General features: G+C 43.8%; 1 protein-coding gene across 1 annotated transcript; it reads right to left on the bottom strand.

Annotated features, from left to right (window-relative positions):
• Positions 1-2,392: 2,392 nt before the first annotated feature.
• Positions 2,393-19,564, bottom strand: gra (granulito). Its single transcript, XM_056285659.1, has 6 exons — positions 19,448-19,564; positions 5,933-5,973; positions 5,754-5,781; positions 4,807-4,913; positions 4,644-4,711; positions 2,393-3,028 (listed from the first exon to the last, which is right to left on the bottom strand). Exons 1-6 carry the CDS (start codon positions 19,530-19,532, stop codon positions 3,019-3,021), a joined length of 339 nt encoding a protein of 112 aa, XP_056141634.1. The 5' UTR covers positions 19,533-19,564; the 3' UTR covers positions 2,393-3,018.
• Positions 19,565-19,672: the final 108 nt, after the last annotated feature.

The raw sequence follows: 19,672 nt of genomic DNA, 5'->3' as shown, positions 1-19,672 counted from the left end.
GTTATGTAAGAACAGAGCATATTCATTAAGTGTTAGTAAGGGAGAATAACTCTTCTTGTGGTGCTACCACCTCATAAAGTCCATACTAAGCAAAGCATATTGAGATGGTACTACTAATAAGCAATACTTCTGAGGTTATAGAGGGAAAACTCATAGTTAATGGCTTACTGGTTGTATAATAAGGCCATGCAGAATACGGCATTAATAAGTGCTTAATAAAGACCAACGAAGAGCCAATATGTTGCTAATTTGCATGCTAATACGCACCTAATTAATGGTGACTACGTTCCCCATACTAAAGTGTTACCGTACTTTTTATTGACATACAACCAAAGTGCTGGAAAAGATACTTGTGGTCTGGCTTAACGCGCCTTCTGCAGACACTCAGCTCGGCTGTTTGCAGAAACTGGGCAGTGACAACAGGAGTGGCACTGGCGTGAGCCCGTTCATTCACGTATTCCGTGCTTGGGTTTAAAAGAAGCCCACGACATGATACCTACAAAAGCATAATAAGATGCTTAACACAGTTGGGACATCTGCATAAAGGATTACGAAATGGGTTCAGTTGATTTGGAAAGATATGCTGTAATTTTTTTTAAAATCAGCAAGAGAGTGCTTTACTCCTGAACACTCAAACGTCATGTAACTAGTCCAAAAACCTGTTAGCCATTCAACTGGACCGAATCTTCAACCTACCGAGATGCACTTTGACAAGTTTTCCACTTGACACTTTTGATCCTGTAGTTTAACCCTTTTTCTTTTAAAATTCCTTTTCTTCTTCTGCATTTCTTACTCAATGTATTTTCATACCTTATGCAAAGCAATCTGAATTGCCATTGTGTATGAAATGTGCAACACAAACTTGGCTTGCCTGTCCGAAGGTCAGCACTGGCTGATGGGTCCCTGGGGTCTTTAGTAAGGCAATTTCAGTGACCTTTGGTGACAAGGAAATGTTGGGATGCCACAGGACTCCGAGTCTTCACTGAATGACAATGTGTTTGGAAAAAACTATTAAAGTCTAAGAGTCCAACTAAACCTCAGGTTTCTGCAAACCTAGTTCTAGTACTTTGTTCATATTTTTGTACTACAAAATGTGAGGGGGTGAATACCTTCAGTAGTTACTATGTGGAATTCGCCATTAAATATACGCTCTGAGTTTTGTGATTAAATCTCCAGTTGGGAAATTATATGAGTTCAGAGCTTGGCATGGATTTGGGGTTCGGCGATGTCTGACAGCACACAAAAGAAAAAGGAACCCAGCTAAGTACAGCCAGTGTTGTAGTACTTGAGTCCAGGACTCGGACTTGAGTCCGACTCAAGTCCTGATTTTCAGGACTCATGACTCGACTTGGACTTGAGCACTGATGACTCGGACTTGGACTCGAGCATTGACTGTATTCGGACTCGGGAAGTTGGAGATGAGGACTTGGACTTGTTAATTGATAAAGACTGGGTTTTTTTTGTTTTTGTTAGTTTTTTGTAATAGACCCTAATAATTTAGCATAAAATATTGATAGCTATATTAATACCGTAACATTATTCAATTTTGTGCAAGGGCAGGCACGTGTGTTCCACCTACATGCGGATTCACGTGCATACCCTCATGTTCAGTAACAGTTGGTGCTAAGATGCCTAAAGAGACGCCCGAATTGTGTGCTTTGCTTACATGGATTTTACATCAAATTCCAGCAAGAGCACTGCTAGATGTTTGATATATAAACAAACTATTGAGGAGAAAACTGGGACAACCTCAAACTTCAACAGACATCTGTCAAGGATGCACCCAGAAAAGTAAGTGAGATGCAATCAGTTGATGATATGTTTGATGATCAGTTAACGTTAGCGAACTAGCTAGCTAGCCAACGTTAGTCAAGTTATAAGCCTAACCTAGCTTGCTAATTTGTGTGCCATCAGTGTCAGTAGCTAGCTAGTTAAGTCCAATAGAATCATATCATTAGAACCAAGTTAATTTTTTATAGATAATGTTAATTTTCCAAAGCTAGCTACATGTATGTTTTTTTACATTGTCGCCCACACAACGTCATGTGCACAAAAAATAGCTAACGTTGCTTGGACTGTTGATAGCTGGCAGGCTGACTGACAAAGCTAACATTAACGTTAGCTAGCTATGGTAATGTTAGATGTAGACCTTTTTTATTTGTATGTCAGCTTTTTTACAGTGCCAGAGTGGAGCACTGGAGCCCATCTTGGAACTGGACTCAGACTCAAACTTGATGACTCGGACTCAGGTAATGGGGACTTGACTCGGACTCTTCTTTGGGGACTCGGGACTCGAACACTGGGGACTCGAGACTCGACCTCGAGGCTTAGTGACTCGACTACAACACTGAGTACAGCTGCACAAAAGAACAAAGAAAACATTGTGGCAAATTTTCTTTATAAGTGTAAAAATGTACAGGTTTAAGTAAAAACAGTCGAAATGTACAGGTGATGACAGCCATCAATTCTCCCACCTTCTGTCTAGATTATGTTTTTGCTCAAGTAAGTTTGTGGTTCAAGTTCTGGGTGAGGGTGGGAATGGTGGAGTTGACCTATCAATCTCCTCAGGTCTTGCCACCAAAACTGAAAAGCTGTAGTGAATCTTGGAATAAATAAGTCATAAATATCTTTTCAGAGGAAAACAGAAATGAAGCCAAATGCCATTCTCATACTTTGGAATGTGGAATTGACAACTGGAACTTTTAACTAGTCAGTCTCTCTCATACAGATCCAAATGTAATGGGGGAAAAAAATGTTCAGTTTGTTGACAAGAACATCTTAAGTTCAAAACAGAAAAGTAAAAGACACTCGGCTGAACATCAGTGCAAACTTTACAGGCTGAACAAAGCATTTCTAAGTTACACACCTGCTGGGTTTTAGAGCTGTATTATTACACAGGTCTGTATAGCAACACACCTTCGCCTGATAAACAAATTCAAGTCAGCGCTGTTAATAAGGGAAAAAGGAACCTCTACTGTTTAGTCACAGCAAACCAGCACCCGTGCAAACGCCGCCGTTTTATGCCACCCTAAAACAGAAACCAGCATTGACATACAAAATTAAAACTTTTCCATGTCCATGATGCAATTTATGCTACTGCATAGAATTATGCTACTGCACAGAATCAAATATTCACATTTGAATGAGCTTGATGATGACAGCAGACAAGGTTTTAAAAATAATAAAATAGATTATTTCAAAACTGCTGTTTGATCGAAGGCACCCTCAATAGAACATGATATTAGTACCCTGCTCTGTCATGTCCACCTACCTCAGGCATGTATGTAAATAACCTGCTAACATCTATTTCAGCATCTCTGATATATTCTCTGCACCACTGCACCTTATCACCTCTTATTTTACCTGTATATAGTCAGTCCTTGTGTATATATCTGAAGATTGTTGTGTTGTAGTGTTGTTATTCTATGTTAAGTACACAGAGAGCCACAAAACCAGAGTCACACTTCATGTATGTGCAAACCTACATGGCAAATAAACATGATTCTGATTCTGAGTGTGGAAACCCAGGAGGGACAAAAATGTCTCAGAGCACAAGGCTTATGCAGTAGGAAAAATTTGATTTTAAATCAAAGCTGAATAATGCTTTAAATATTAAAATTGTGATCAACTTTCCAGGAATAATTAAAATAATAAACATAATTAATAAATGTTTTGATGCATGCTCAATAATCAAGGTAAGAAAATCAACAATGAAAGTTAAATCAGTTCATCTGGACAGTTTATTCAGAGAAAATGTTTTATCACTCATCTGCCCTTTTTCCACTACATGGTACTGGCTCAACTCAACTCGACTCGACTTTTTCGTTTTCCCTTACTGGGAAGTACCGGCATTTTGGTAACTGTTACCCCTTTTCTGGTGCCACCTTTGTCGAGGTTCCAAAAAAGACTGAAGCGGGTAACAGAATCAATGCAGACCAGCTACACTGAGGGGGTACCGTTACGGTAATGGAAAACGACACTCTGCGAGTCGAGTCGAGTTGAGCCGGTACCATGGAGTGGAAAAGGGGCATGAGTGACCTCTTCAGTCTCAACTGACTTCAAGTATCACCACCACCCTTATAAACAACACAGTGCCATAACTACCGAAACCAACGATCAGGTTCATATGCAAATTACCGTGACCATTAACTAGAGTTTCAATGGCCATGTGCACTATTCACAGAAGATTGGGGAATGGTTGCAATCATATGGTTGCAATCATAGCATTAAGATGGCAACAGATGTACTCAACAGAGGAAGAGGGAATGACCATCCCTGAACCGAGGGGGGGGGGCAAGAGTACATCTGTCGCCATCTTACAATGCTGTGATTGCAACTATCCCGCAATCCTCTGTGAATAGTACACATGGCCATTTTAACTCTAGTTAATGGTCACGGTAATTTGCATATGAAACTGATCGTTGGTTTCGGTTGTTTTGCCACTGTATTGTTTATGGGGGGGGGGGGGATACCTGCAGTCAGTTGAGACTGAAGGTATCCCCTACTGAATGTAGAAATATGTTTCATCCCTTAGATGAGTGAAGCGTTTCTGTCAGTAAACATTGTGTCCAGATGAACTGATTCAACTTCCTGTGATAATTAAATGTGGCCATCTTTTTCAAATGGTCCAAAATTATACTCACGTTTTATTTTCACTGCATGTCAAGTCTTGTAGTGTCAAGTCTTGTGGTGTCAGGGGCCCAGGGTCTCTCTGCGTAGATGTTCAAGAGAACATTAATTCAAGCCAACATAAAAATAAAAAAAAAAGCTTCTGATGAATAGTTTAGGACATAATGGCAAACTTACTGCATTTTCTAGTACGATGGGGTGCTCTGGCAAGAATTCGGGCTTCCTTTTGGCCACGGGACAACTCGCCAGCCCAATTAAAAAATCTCTGGTGTAACATATCTTTCCTGAAACGAAGACTTGAGAATGTTGGTATCAACTCAGTGGCATTACCCTCCCTACCTGGACAGGCTTTGTTAATACCATCACCCCCATTGTTTCTTGCTACTACAAGTCTCTGAGAAGGTCATGGTGTCGTCCCTTGCTTTGCTGACTCGTGGCTTTCTTTGCGCTATCTATATATACAGGTAACTCAAATCAACACTTGATTGAGGAAAAGAATATATAAAAATATAAGAGAGCAGGTACTTTTACACAGGAGTGTCCCTCAAGATAAAGTCAATTAAACCCATCATATTGGGTGTCATAAACAAAGATACTGGGCAGATCTGGTTACCCATGCTATCATAACTGCAAGAGGAGATGTCAGCGGCTTTTTCTAGTTGTTGAAAAGTGTTTGTCGTGATCTTGCACGACAAAGCCTACTCAACTTGCTGAGGTTTCACAAGGAGCAAAGGTGATGGATGCTCAGGTTGATGACGGCATCAAATTCTGGGCCAACATCACTATCTAAAACCAAGACCAAAGCAGGTTTTCCTTGATTGTGGTGCATTTAAGATGCAAGACGTAGATGTTTCATAGCAACATATGGACCACACTTGTTAAAACCAAGAATGGATTCTGTGCATGAAAGGGTGCAAAGAAAAATGGGGGAAACACTTGACAACTGGTAAATATTGGAATTTCTTGCAGACAAATGCTTTTGCATCCCTCCATTTAAGTCCTGAGGCTGCAACTCATGCTGGCCCAACGGCAAAGTAGCCTTTTCTCTGGCCGCCATTCACACAATCAGTTTGGGAGAATTGACCAGCCTGTTGAAATATAAATACTGATTCCCTTGTTTTTACCTTTTTTCTGTTTGTTGAGTTGGAGAATCTTGCAGATTTGCGAAACGCCGCCAATATTGAGGAAAAGAGAGAAAAAAATATTTGATGAAATATTTGAACAAACCAACTGTTAAACTCATGAGTTACTACCCCCCGCTGCTCTCCCTCTCCCTCACATGTAAAAGGAGCACTTGCCTTACCTCTGCTTGTACCTGTGCATATGAATCATTCTTCGAGGGCTCTGAAGGAAGTAGGAATAAACTTAATAAACTTAACTGTTACTGCAGTTTTGAAAAGCAAAGTTCAAAGGTCTTTGGCAATCAAAGTTAAATCAGTGTAAAAAAAAAAAAAACTTTTCAAAAGAATCACCAGACGGAAAGGTCAACACAGGGCAATGACATAAACAGTATTAACTTTTAGTGTTTTCTGAAGTGATGCGAAAGAATTTTCTGGACTCCAGCATTAATGAAGGACCCCTTCAGTTTGTCCCCCTTCAGTTTGAATGTGCTTGTTAGACTCCCCCCCCCCCCTTTTTTTCTCCCCAATTGTACCTGGCCAATCACCCCACTCTTCCGAGCCGTCCCGGTCGACCAGGACACATACCCACATCCGGCTTCCCACCCGCAGACACGGCCAGTTGTCTCTGTAGGGATGCCCGACCAAGCTGGAGGTAACACGGGGATTCAAACAGGCGATCCCCGTGTTGGTAGGCAACGGAATAGACCCCCATGCTACTCGGACGCTCGGTCGTTAGACTTTTGTGCAGCAGGATGGACATCGACAGAAAACCAGGTGATTCAACAGTAAAGTCATGGGGGGGGGGGGTTGTGAGAAATACCCCGGCCTACCTCCGTCAAGTTGGCACCCCATGTAATCAGAACATGAATAAAAATAGTATCATGCATTAGTGCTGCGTTTGTGCTGATTTGTGCCGCAACAACTATTGTTTGTGCTGTAACGGTTTTTGAGATATTAAGCATTATATTTTACAGGCTGTGATGTCATCCTGCACCCCATTATCGTCCACATCCTTCAAAACCCGCCTCGTTTGTTTGTGCTTGGTTTGTGCCGTTAAAAGAAACTTTTGTGCTCTTTTAGTATTTTTGCCAAAGGAGTGATGTCACCCTGCACCCCCACTGTCATCCAAATCACCCCAAACCAGTGTCATTCCTTTCTGCGGTTAAAAAAAAAACATATATGTGTTCTTTTAGTTCTACATCTATTTATATATATGCCTAGAAGAATACTTTTTAAACATGTGACTTCATTTTGCACCTCACTGTTGTCCAAATAGTTGAAAACTGGACTCGTTGTTTGCGCTGCGTCAGTGCCGTTTTCTGGAGACTCGTAACTTATCAGGCATGACTGCCCACCTCTCAGCCAGGACTCAGGAGCAGCAACAACATGGAGAAATTGTACAAAATCACTGAATGTTTTTGGCGTTGCATTTTGGGTATCAGGAAGCCGTTTTGTAAAGACTGTGCTGCTGACATAAATAAAGATTAAAAGGTAAATTTAGACTTTGTGTGTTCAGTTCTCCGGTAGGTCCTGGGGAACAAAAGCCTATTTATAGTCCATCCATCTATTATCCAAACCACTTATCCTGCTCTCAGGGTCACGGGGATGCTAGAGCCTATCCCAGCAGTCATTGGGCGGGAGGCGGGGAGACACCCTGGACAGGCCGCCAGACCATCACAGGGCCGACACACAGACACACACACACATGCATGCACACCTAGGGACAATTTAATACGGCCGATTCACCTGACCTACATGTCTTTGGACTGTGGGAGGAACCGGAGCACCCAGAGGAAACCCACACAGACACGGGGAGAACATGCAAACTCCTGTAATGGCAAAATTTAGACTTGCACTTTTGTTGAATCGCTATTAGAGACCATCTGTTTGTCCTATACTTGCACTTTTGTTGAACTTCTGTTATTGGAAACCACTTTGAGCCACGCCCTATATCAAAACGCAAACGAAGAACTGGTCTGGACTGGCTTCCTACCTAAGGTGTAACCGCGAGACATTCCGTTTCCCTCTCTCCCCTTCCTGTGTTCTATGTATAAACATGGCTGCTGGACTATCCCTCTTGGAGCTCCTCTGACAGATGGCATAGCACTCTGTTACGACATTGCTCCTTCTTGCAAGAATTAAATTCAGAAAGACAATTCTGCCTCATTTGTCTGTTATTTCAATTCTCACCAAAGACCTTGCAAAGAGAAAATATTTTTGTTTCCACAATAACTTGGTGTCAGAAGTGGGATCCCTTGAGTGATCGTCTGGGACGAAGGTGGACAGTTGCTGGCCACCCTGGGAAGAGACTCTCAGCCTCAACTCGGTATTACGAGACACGAGGGCTGGCTGCCAGATGCCCCGGACTGTCACCGCTGGGGTTCCACGAACTCAATTTACAGCTGAATTAGATACTCGGTTGAGTTTTTAAATTTCACATAATTTCGCACCCAGGTTCATCATATTTGTCCATAACTATTGAGGGCCATTTCCAAGCCCAGGACTCAGAACAAGACAAATGCTTTCAGATCAGTTGTGCCGTAAACGAACCATTCCCTTACAGAGACGTCTGTATTGTAAGAGAACTGTGCAAAGGTTCCTCATCCGGGATGGGGAATAAAGGAACAAAGGAGGTTGGACCTCCTGAGGGCCCGATCGTGGATATTATGAGGAATAAGTGGGGCGAAAGAAGTGTGAGTTGTCTATCAACATGGGTAAAGAAATTTGAATTCCCAGAGGGAGGATCATTGAGTAAGAAAAGACTCGGTGAATTAGAAGTTAAGCTGAAAGAAAAAGAACGTGCATTGAGAAAGAAAAAGAAAGTGTCAGTGAAGGATTTAGAAGACATAGAAACACACACTGAATGTTTGAATATGTGGAAAAAGGAAGCAGAGACGAGAGAAAGGAAGAAGTTACAGAAAGAACTACCCGGTTCAAAAGAAAAAAAATGGTAATACACAGAATAGTAATACACATGAAACCCAAACCCCATACTCGCACACCTCTTCTATGTATCCACAGTTGACGGCGCTGAAGCTGGATCCTGACCCCGACGCCTGCCCACCGATCTGTCACCAAGCCCCAGACCAACCCCCACCACCACCGTACCCACATCTTCAGGCTCTGCCGGAACCCGAACACCCACTGCCGGAACCCAGACCGGTTGCCCAACCATCAACACCATGGGCATCTAGGTATCCAGCGGACTCCTCTGTCCTGCCTCTGCCCCAATTACCAGGTCCTTCGTTCGGACTGGGCTGAAGGACGAAGATGAACCCCCTAGCTTTTCTCCCATTGCCAACAGAACCCGTCAACATCAGCATGGACCAGTTCTCAACTTGCCCATGGTGGAAGTTGCTGGCCCTGATGGACCGATGCTGGTGTTTCGATCATGGACATCGATGGACGTCACGGCAGCCGCCCGACACCTCCCTGATCCTGTCGCTTCAGATCAACAGTTCAGTGAGCAACTGGAGATTTTCTGCAAGGAGTTCAGGCCAACCATCTTTGAACTTAAAAGACTGCTGATCTCCAGAATGAAACCAACTGACCGGCAGAAGATCGCCGGGAAGTTTCCAGTAGAAGACCTTCATTGTGGTCACGTCAATTAGGACCACCAAGCAAATGCACCATTCAGGGACGCCATTCGGACGCTGACCAGAGCATTTGAAGTAGAGTTTCCCACCAAAATTAACATGACAAAGATCACGATGTGCAAACAGCAGGAGGAGGAGACCCCTGACAATTACCTCACCTGCCTTACAGAGGTCTTCAATATACACAGCGGCATAAGACAACCAGATGAACTGGTCCAGAATGCCGTTATGTGGGAAACACATCTCTGTAGCTGTTTCCTGAATGGACTGAAACCACAGGTCGCTAATGGGGTCAAACAATCTTGCGCTGGCTGGGGAGATGCTCGCCTAAGTGAGCTCTGCCGACATGCCGCACACAACTATGATCTGCTCGCCCGAAAGAAGACCAAAGAAGACAGGAGTCAGAAGGAACTCCATATGGCCGCACTTACTATGTATCATGCTGTTGGCAACGGTGGGGGAGGTGGCAGAGGACAAGGAGGTAGGCGACGAGGCAACTTCAATGATAGGCGGGGTGGAGACCGTGGACAGGGTTTCGGACGGAGTCCTGAGCAAGACGATGTGTGTTACCACTGCGGTCTGAAGGGACACTGGAAACGTGATTGACCGGGCAGAAGAAGGGGTGGTCAGCGGGCACCACATCAATCTGCCAACAACAAATCAGACTGACGACGATCGGTGGAGGGTGGAGAGGGAAGGCCTCCGGCAGACGAGCCGTGACTAACACCGTTGGAGAGAGGTATTGCATCACCACATACACATATAGGATTTAACACACACTGCTGCAATGAAGACATGCTTGCTCACACCGCTCATAGCGATGAAGAAATGCTTGCCAATGCTGCTACTGATAAAGGCACACACAGCACTTACGTTAAGTACACATCAGGGGCATTTAAGAAACTGCCCGGATACACATTGATAGTGAGAGGACAGAAAATAGTTTTTCTAGTCGCTCCGGGGCGATGAACTCCGTGATTAGGGCATCAGAATTCCCAAACAAACCAGAAATGAGTGGAAACCATGTTTACTCTATGGGCGCATCAGGCCAAACAGTTAAAGAAAGCATCACCATGCCGCTCAATTACAAGGATGTTCCAAATTCCAAATTTATGCATGCCTTTTTGTCATCAGATCTGTGCCCCATGAATCTCATGTGCAGGGACCTGATATGTATAATGGGCATATGCCTAATTTCCACACCAGAGGGCATCAAAATTCGTAAAGTGTTCGAATTGGGCCCTGACATTTCGCACTCACTAGTGCATTACAGTCCACAACCTTTGCTGTATGCCTACGGGTGGAAAGTACAACAACAGCAAATCAAGTATGAAATGATGATCGAGGCGGAACGACGAATCTCCCCTATTAGCACTGACCTTATGACACCGGAGGATCTGCATTGCACCTCTTATGTGTCAGGAGGGCCAGATGAGCAATATGAGCGCACATGGTACCACCAGAAATATGACAGGCTTTCAATCACTACCATTTATTGGACACAACATAGATGGGCAGCAGCTGTTTCTCTCACAACAGAGCAGGATGATTTGTACAGGGTTAGAGAAGCTAGGCCACATAGCTCGTTGGCCAAGCATGAGCAAGACGAGTGAGTGGATCTGGGCCCCTTTGTGGCTGAGTGCTCTCGCATTAGTGACTGGGAGCCAACGTCTGATCCGCCCACCTTGTTCTCTCCAGCACATGGCTGATACGAAAAGGGTTTCCAAATATCCGTACATGCCGAACGGTCTGTTCAGCTGGTGCCAGACCATGGGCCCCCAAGGACATGCTTCCTTGTCGCTAACATACCTGCCTTGCAGGAGGTTCCAAAATCTCTTTGGGCAACTCACAAGTATGATGTGGGCCTAATAAAAGGCTGTGAGCCTGTGGTGATCACTCCAAAATCTACATCTAGGCCTTGCAAACAACAGTACCCACTGAAGCAGGAGGCCATAGATGGCATAACACCGGTGTTCCAATCTCTTAAAGATGCAGGGGTGATTGTTCCCTGTGAGAATTCACCAGTACGTACTCCTTTATTTCCTGTAAAGAAAATCAGAGACAAAGGCCAACCAACTGAGTGGCAATTTGTACAAGACTTGCAGGCTGTGAACGCAGCGGTGCAACCACGTGCACCTAACGTTCCAAACCCATGCACAATTTTGTCTCAAGTTCCATTGGACGTCGTCTATTTTTCGGTCGTCGACTTATCAAATGCATTTTTCAGCATCCCGGTCCATCCGGACAGCCAGTTTTGGTTTGCATTCAATTTCAATGGCAAAAGCTACACATTCACGCGATTGTGCCAAGGCTATTGTGAAAGTCCCACTATTTACAATGAGGCTCTTCGACGCAGCCTCGCACCACTTTGCCTAACACCAGAGACAGCCCTGTTACAATACGTGGATGACCTCATGATTTGCAGCCCCTCCCGTAAGCAATGTGAATCAGACACGACTGTATTGCTGAAACACCTAGCACAGGAAAGACACAAGGTTGGTTTGTCTAAATTACAATTTGCTCAAACAAGTGTTGGAGCTTGTCTGACAGACGGCATAGCACTCTGTTACGACGTTGCTCCTTCTTGCAAGAATTAAATTCAGAAAGACAACTCTGCCTCATTTGTCTGTTATTTCAATTCTCACCAGAGACCTTGGAAAGACAAAATATTTTTGTTTCCACGACACTCCACACAGGGGACAACCCGGGACGACCTACTAAGGTTAGACTACCCTGGGGCTCGAACCCAGGACCTTCTTGCTGTGAGACGACCGCGCTAAGCACTGCGCCACTGTGCCACTTACCTATATTCCAAACTTAAAATAATAAAACAGGCATTATTCACGTGACTAGCAAGACTGACTGCAATGAAAATGAAATTGTCACTTGCTTTTGTGTGTTTATGCTGAATAGGTAATGAATTAATCAGAATTGTTGAATGGCATTATTAAAGAGAATGACTGCATCGGCTCTAGAAATTGAGCGTCTAACAATCTTCCCTGCCAGCACAGGACAACAGAGGACACACAACGTCCATTTAAGCATACATGTAGCTTTGTGGTTAGAGCATGCACTGTGTGCAGGAGGTTCAGGCTCATAACATTAAGTAATTTTTAAAGTTGTTGTGTAATTAACAAATGGAGGAGAGATGCTGGGTATATTGGGAGAAGGATGCTGAACCTGGAGCTGCCAGGGAAGACGAGAAGAGGAAGGCCAAAGAGGAGGTTTATGGCTGTGGTGAGGGAGGACATGCAGGTGGCTGGTGTGACAGAGGAAGATACGGAGGACAGGAAGAGATGGAAACGGATGATCCGCTGTGGCGCCCCCTAACGGGAGCAGCCGAAAGTCGCAGCAGTAGATTCTTGTTTTGATCAGATGCCGAGGAAGCCAGCTTGTCGTAAAGATGATATCGTGAAAATCATCTTACCTGCCAGGGAAGATGCTGTTAAAGGCCAGTGTATAGCGCCTCCCTCTGAAAAAGTGTGGACACACCTACACTACCGTTCAAAAGTTTGGGATCACCCAAACAATTTTGTGTTTTCCATGAAAAGTCACACTTATTCACCACCATATGTTGTGAAATGAATAGAAAATAGAGTCAAGACATTGACAAGGTTAGAAATAATGATTTGTATTTGAAATAAGATTTTTTTTACATCAAACTTTGCTTTCGTCAAAGAATCCTCCATTTGCAGCAATTACAGCATTGCAGACCTTTGGCATTCTAGCTGTTAATTTGTTGAGGTAATCTGGAGAAATTGCACCCCACGCTTCCAGAAGCAGCTCCCACAAGTTGGATTGGTTGGATGGGCACTTCTTGCGTACCATACGGTCAAGCTGCTCCCACAACAGCTCAATGGGGTTCAGATCTGGTGACTGCGCTGGCCACTCCATTACCGATAGAATACCAGCTGCCTGCTTCTGCTCTAAATAGTTCTTGCACAATTTGGAGGTGTGTTTAGGGTCATTGTCCTGTTGTAGGATGAAATTGGCTCCAATCAAGCGCTGTCCACTGGGTATGGCATGGCGTTGCAAAATGGAGTGATAGCTTTCCTTATTCAGAATCCCTTTTACCCTGTACAAATCTCCCACCTTACCAGCACCAAAGCAACCCCAGACCATCACATTACCTCCACCATGCTTAACAGATGGCGTCAGGCATTCTTCCAGCATCTTTTCATTTGTTCTGCGTCTCACAAACGTTCTTCTTTGTGATCCAAACACCTCAAACTTGGATTCATCCGTCCACAACACTTTTTTCCAGTCTTCCTCTGTCCAATGTCTGTGTTCTTTTGCCCATCTTAATCTTTTTCTTTTATTGGTCAGTCTCAGATATGGCTTTTTCTTTGCCACTCTGCCCTGAAGCCCAGAATCCCGCAGCCGCCTCTTCAATGTAGATGTTCACACTGGTGTTTTGCGGGTACTATTTAATGAAGATGCCAGTTGGGGACCTGTGAGGCGTCTGTTTCTCAAACTAGAGACTCTAATGTACTTATCTTCTTGCTCAGTTGTGCAACGCGGCCTCCCACTTCTTTTTCTACTCTGGTTAGAGCCTGTTTGTGCTGTCCTCTGAAGGGAGTAGTACACACCGGTGTAGGAAATCTTCAATTTCTTAGCAATTTCTCGCATGGAATAGCCTTCATTTCTAAGAACAAGAATAGACTGTCGAGTTTCAGATGAAAGTTCTCTTTTTCTGGCCATTTTGAGCGTTTAATTGACCCCACAAATGTGATGCTCCAGAAACTCAATCTGCTCAAAGGAAGGTCAGTTTTGTAGCTTCTGTAACGAGCTAAACTGTTTTCAGATGTGTGAACATGATTGCACAAGGGTTTTCTAATCATCAATTAGCCTTCTGAGCCAATGAGCAAACACATTGTACCATTAGAACACTGGAGTGATAGTTGCTTGAAATGGGCCTCTATACACCTATGTAGATATTGCACCAAAAACCAGACATTTGCAGCTAGAATAGTCATTTACCACATTAGCAATGTATAGAGTGTATTTCTTTAAAGTTAAGACTAGTTTAAAGTTATCTTCATTGAAAAGTACAGTGCTTTTCCTTCAAAAATATGGACATTTCAATGTGATCCCAAACTTTTGAACGGTAGTGTAAGTCAGCTACTCCACAACAAAATCTCGCCAAAGGCTTTCTATACATTTGTAAAATCGAACAGGCACAAAACATGGGAAATCCTGGGCTACAATGATGACAAACAAATCCAAAGTGTACATGGAGAGAGTGAGCCCAGATGAGACTGATGTTCATCCCTCCCTGCAGTGCAGGCAGAATAATCATGACCTGAACTTTGAACTAGCACTTCCTCTCAAAAGATGGGACAGAAATCTGGAAAGAGGAAATCCTTTACAGCGATAAATATTCAAAGTCCCATGAAAAACGTGGCACACGGACTCGTGTCCTGAATGAGGCGATATGGGAAAAGGCGAAATCTCAATGCACATTAAAATTTTCGGAGGGCGAATGTGCTTCCCAATGGTGCCTCAAACTATATGGACGTCATAGGTAACTGCAGTGAGTGCAATGCAACACTGTCCATTACTTCAGATAAGATGCCAGAGATTGACCAATCAATCAGTGGTTCTTCAATGCAAAATCCAAAATACTGATGACAGTCTCCACACTGAAAAATATATACGAAGACTATCTGGAGATCTGAGAGCACGTGGGGAGAGCTGCTGAAGCCCACAAACTCATAGATGTTGGTGACCCAGAACAAAGCCCCCTACCAAATCTGACAACATTAAGAAAAGCCAAACAAGAGAGAGGTGACAAGGAGCTAGGAGACAGGGATCCCATTCTTTCACTTCAGCTATTGAAATATAGTGTGCCACACAGTGGTATACATGACACTGGCCTTGATGATTTTTTTTTTCATTACTCGACCCCCTCCCAGATGCAGGTCTACAAATCACAATCTAAAAACAGAGGCTCTACTTTGAGTGTTGATACTACAGGCACAATTGTCGAAAAAATAAAAAGACCTATTGCAACCTCTGGGCACATTTCTTTATACCGGGGAGTTCTGTCCTCAAGAACCGAAACCGCAATTCATATTCCAGTGGTGCAAACGCTCTCTGAACGTCATGACATTAACGCAATTGGAAATCGGAGTGGCAGCGAAGAGGTGCTGCTGTCCCAAAAGAAGCAGTGTGTGATTTCTCACTTGCATTGCTGGAGGGACTTGTCAAGGCCTTCACCCCGCATGCCGACTTGAAGGCTTACATTAATGAGTGCTTTGGGGGTGCTCACAGGAAATGCACCATCCAAACTACCACCTTAGAGTGGATGTTGCACATTGTATTAAACTGATTAGTCAGCGGGACTGTCTTCGGGAAAAGGGCAACTGAGTGAGGGACTTCTGCCTCAGGTGCACAGCACAACTTCAGTGACCCCAGAAGATACAAGGGAGCCGATACGTTCAGTTGTCATTGTTGCCTTGAGTGAATCTGACGGAGGGGAATGATGACAGAGGCATGCCAGTAACCTCCGAGACTCACAAGATGCAACTAAAAAAAAAAAGAATTTCAGAAGGATGTCTCGATTCCATCCATAAAAGTCAATGACATTGAAGAGGTAAATTTTAAAGAAGCTGTTCATGTGCGCCAAACAGATCTGAAGCAGTGGGTGATGGAGATCTGACATGAAAGCACAAAAGCTTGCAGTGGATGATGGTGAGTGGGACAATTTACATTTTCTTCCCAAGATTGTCCCTCATATCACATGAATGGCACGCCAACCTGCCTATTTGGGCAGGCATAATGGTGCCTCACTTTAAAAGTGAAAACCTTATGCCAAGTTCTGCCAGTGTTGAGACAGAATTCAGTAATATCAGACATGGTTTCCTCAAGCATGATAACTTGCCAATCTGTGTAGACTGCTTCACTGTCCATCACCTACTACATACTGAAGGCAAGATGAGGCTGTCCTCTGCACCTGTGAAGATTTCAGCACACTGAAAAAAAGATCTTAAAGGTGGAGGAATCCACATCAGGTCATGGGAAGCAGCCTCAGGAGGCCCTTGCAATATCAGAAGATGAACGTACAATGACAGGGGGAGCAACCTACCAAAGGATGAATTTGTTGAAAACTGGAGAGGCCTTGCTCTTCCACCTAAAAAGCGGAGTTCTTCCTACCTTCATCCTTGCCCTCAGTGGTCGCATGTAGATCCAAACTTGAAAACAAACCAAAGTTTATCTTCTAAGAAATGTCCACTACATGGCGAAACAGCCTGTTAAAGTCGGCAAAACCCTTCTTTGTGTAAACAATACTTGTGCCTTTGACTCCTTTTGGCAAAGTCTCTGTTGTGCGTTCTGTGACAGGCATTTTGCAGTTATGTCAACAAAGAAGAGAAAATGATTTATTAATGATTATTATGATGATTCATTAATCCCCTTGGGGAAATTGATTTACTGCAGTTTAACTGTGATCTGTGTAGTTCGGAGCAGTGGACCGCCGTCTTCATGCAGCGCCTGGGGACCAACTCCAGTTCTTTTCCCATTGCCTTGCTCAGGGGCACAGACAGGAGTATTAACCAAAACATGCACGTTTCTTTTAATAGTGGGGGAAACCGGAGCAAACCCACCGCAGACACGGGGAGAACATGCAAACTCCACACAGAGGATGACCCCCAAAGGTTGGACAACCCCGGGGTTCAAACCCAGGGCTTTCTTGCTGTGAGGCGACAGCGCTAACCACTGCGCCACCGTGCTGCCCAAACAGGAGGAATGAATCAGCTACAAGCTGCACTGGAAGATGGACTATTACTCAATCCATCCACATGTTTGAGGCCATTGAAGTTACCTGATGAGGGCCCAGATAGCTTGAAACGTGACCCTTCATCACTGAAATTGCTCTGCCATGGCTCAGTCACACACAGCTACACTACTGGACAACTACTGTGAAGAGAAACAGGTGCGGACACTCCACTGCCTGAATTTCCAGTCAACTTGAAACTAAACAATGACTCATTCACACTACGAGAAACTGTTGCAATCATATCAGGGCCATCGAGGGACGCCCTTGGTCACTACGTGGCCTACTGAATATCCTCCTTGATCTGGGAGAAATATGATGACCTTTCTTGTCAGGTCACAACAGCCTCTGAAGAAACAAAAATAAAACCCCACGCTGTGCTTTTCTCAAAGGAAGGTTAAAAGCCCTCATCATAATCTGACTTACACAGCAGCAAACTTTTGTAAATAGTTTTGAACAAACAGGCTACACTCTATTCCTGATGAACACACTGAATGGCCCTGAAAAAAGGACATTGCATAATTCTTTTGAAGCCGTTTGTTGGGGGATGATTTTGCAGCCATTTTTCTACATTTTTACTTTTTACTGCTGTTGGTGTGAGGTTACCACATCACTAACCCTCCGTTTTCCGTTTCCCTGAGGAAATTTTATATTTGCTGTTATCTCTTCAAACAAACATGACTTGAAAAAACAATAAACCATTTCAAATGATTATCTAATAACACTGGTCAACACAATTTTTCTTGCATGGGTTTTTTCAACGGATTCTAGCTAACTTTTGGGTGCTGAATCCAAATCTGGCATTAGTTTTTGCCTATCACATCAGGTTTTTGAACTATGAAAAATCATTACACTGGTCTACAATTTTTTTTTTCTTGTATGTACTTTGGAAACCTTTTTTGGCTAATTTTGGGCTGCTGAATCCAAATCTGAGCTCAGATTTGCTCTATCACATCGTTTTTGTGCTATCTGTATGCTCCTTATTCAGGATTTCACAAAAGTTGACCATCTAGTCTGGCAATCTTGGTGGGGATAAAAATGACCCCTATTCATTTCCTAAGTAATTTCATGCTAGGCTGAGTGTTTATTTATTCATTGTAATCATTTTTGCATCTATCGATCTTCTAATGCAACAGTGTTTCTTTAACTTCGAGTGTAAAATTGCTGTTTTCTCATAATTTGAGTGAATTAGGTCATATTTCTTCTAACTGCACAAACGGTCACAAACAAACGAGACCCCGTTTTGAACGATAATGGGGTGCAGGGTGATGTCACAGCCTATAAAACATAATGCTTAATATTTCAAAAAATATTACAGCACAAACAATATGTCATGACCTGCAGAACCAAAGGGGTCAATCATCTAAAATTTCCTAATTTGAAATTGTCTGACAATAATCTTGGGGTATGTAATAAGGTGAAATATCTTGGGCACTATATTACTGAACAAACGACAGATGATGATGATATTTATAGGCAATGCCGCATGATGTATGTGCACAAGCAAACACCCTGTCACGCAAGGTTGGTATGTGTTCAGTTAGTGTGAAGATGACTGTTCAGAGCATATTGTACAAAACTCTATACTGCACACATGTGGTCAAACTACGAAAAAGCAAGCTTACAGAGGCTTCGAGTAGCTTATAATGATGCTGTGAGAATACTGCTGAAAAGACCTAGATGGTGTGGCGCAAGTGAGATGTTGGTGGCTGCAGGAGTCAGCACCTTTCAGGCTCTTCTAAGACATCTCATGTATACATTTATTTGCCGGCCCAATGACTCTGATAATGTAATCATCACGGTTTTAACTAATATAAGATTCAGTGCCACACACCACCAATCCCTGGTATAGCTGCCTTCTTATAACACACTGATTTGTTGCTTTTATGTTCTTTTATTGTGTTTACTCTGTGTGCTGTCTGGGGTTTGCCTTTTACCTAGTTGTCTTTACGGGCCCCGAGTCTGCAGTAAAGTTCTGAATTGAGCAGTTTTTGCGGCACAAATCCTGCGCTACTGAATGACGATACTTGTATTCATGGTGTGGTCAGATGGGGGGGGGGCAACTTGACGGAGGTCCCTGGCCTGGCGCACTTCACGGGTTAACAACTGCAGGGGGTGCCGGGACACGGGGGGCGGTGTAATTTCGTTCGAGGTGCAGTTTAAAAATAAAAAAATAAAAAGGATCACCACTCTGATACCAGATGAGTCGATAAAAGCTCGACGCTTCGCGGACAACGAGTTACAATTCAAATCCCAAGAGTCATCCGAGATCATAACCTCGAGCACGCGCTCATTTAAATAAAACAAGCCTGCGCCGAACCGCTTACCGGGGGGGTCAACGTTGTTGCAGCGCCGCAGGGGTCTGGCCGGTTCTAGATGTTTCTGGAGGACTCGTCTCCTCGACGCCTCCATTGTGAAGTTGACGGCCGGCTGATGACTTAACGCGTGGTGCTCCGCCCGGTCATCAAACCTGCGAAACGGCGACAAACAGCAGCAAGTAACGGTTGCTAGGGGCTTTATCCCGAAAGGGGTTCCCCTTTGCTGGCTTTTCG

The sequence above is a fragment of the Lampris incognitus genome, chromosome 9 (assembly GCF_029633865.1).
Source record: "Lampris incognitus isolate fLamInc1 chromosome 9, fLamInc1.hap2, whole genome shotgun sequence".
NCBI lineage: Eukaryota > Metazoa > Chordata > Actinopteri > Lampriformes > Lampridae > Lampris > Lampris incognitus.
The sequence above is the reverse complement of the archived record's forward strand: the minus strand, read 5'-3'. Positions and strand labels throughout refer to the sequence as shown.

Coding starts and splice junctions, on each gene's coding strand:
- gra (XM_056285659.1), bottom strand. CDS start 19,532: ATGGAGGCGTCGAGGAGACGAGTCCTCCAGAAACATCTAGAACCGGCC. Junction 5,974..19,447: donor CAACAACGTTGACCCCCCCG/GTAAGCGGTTCG, acceptor TACTTCCTTCAG/AGCCCTCGAAGAATGATTCA. Junction 4,914..5,753: donor ACTCAACAAACAGAAAAAAG/GTAAAAACAAGG, acceptor TCTTCGTTTCAG/GAAAGATATGTTACACCAGA.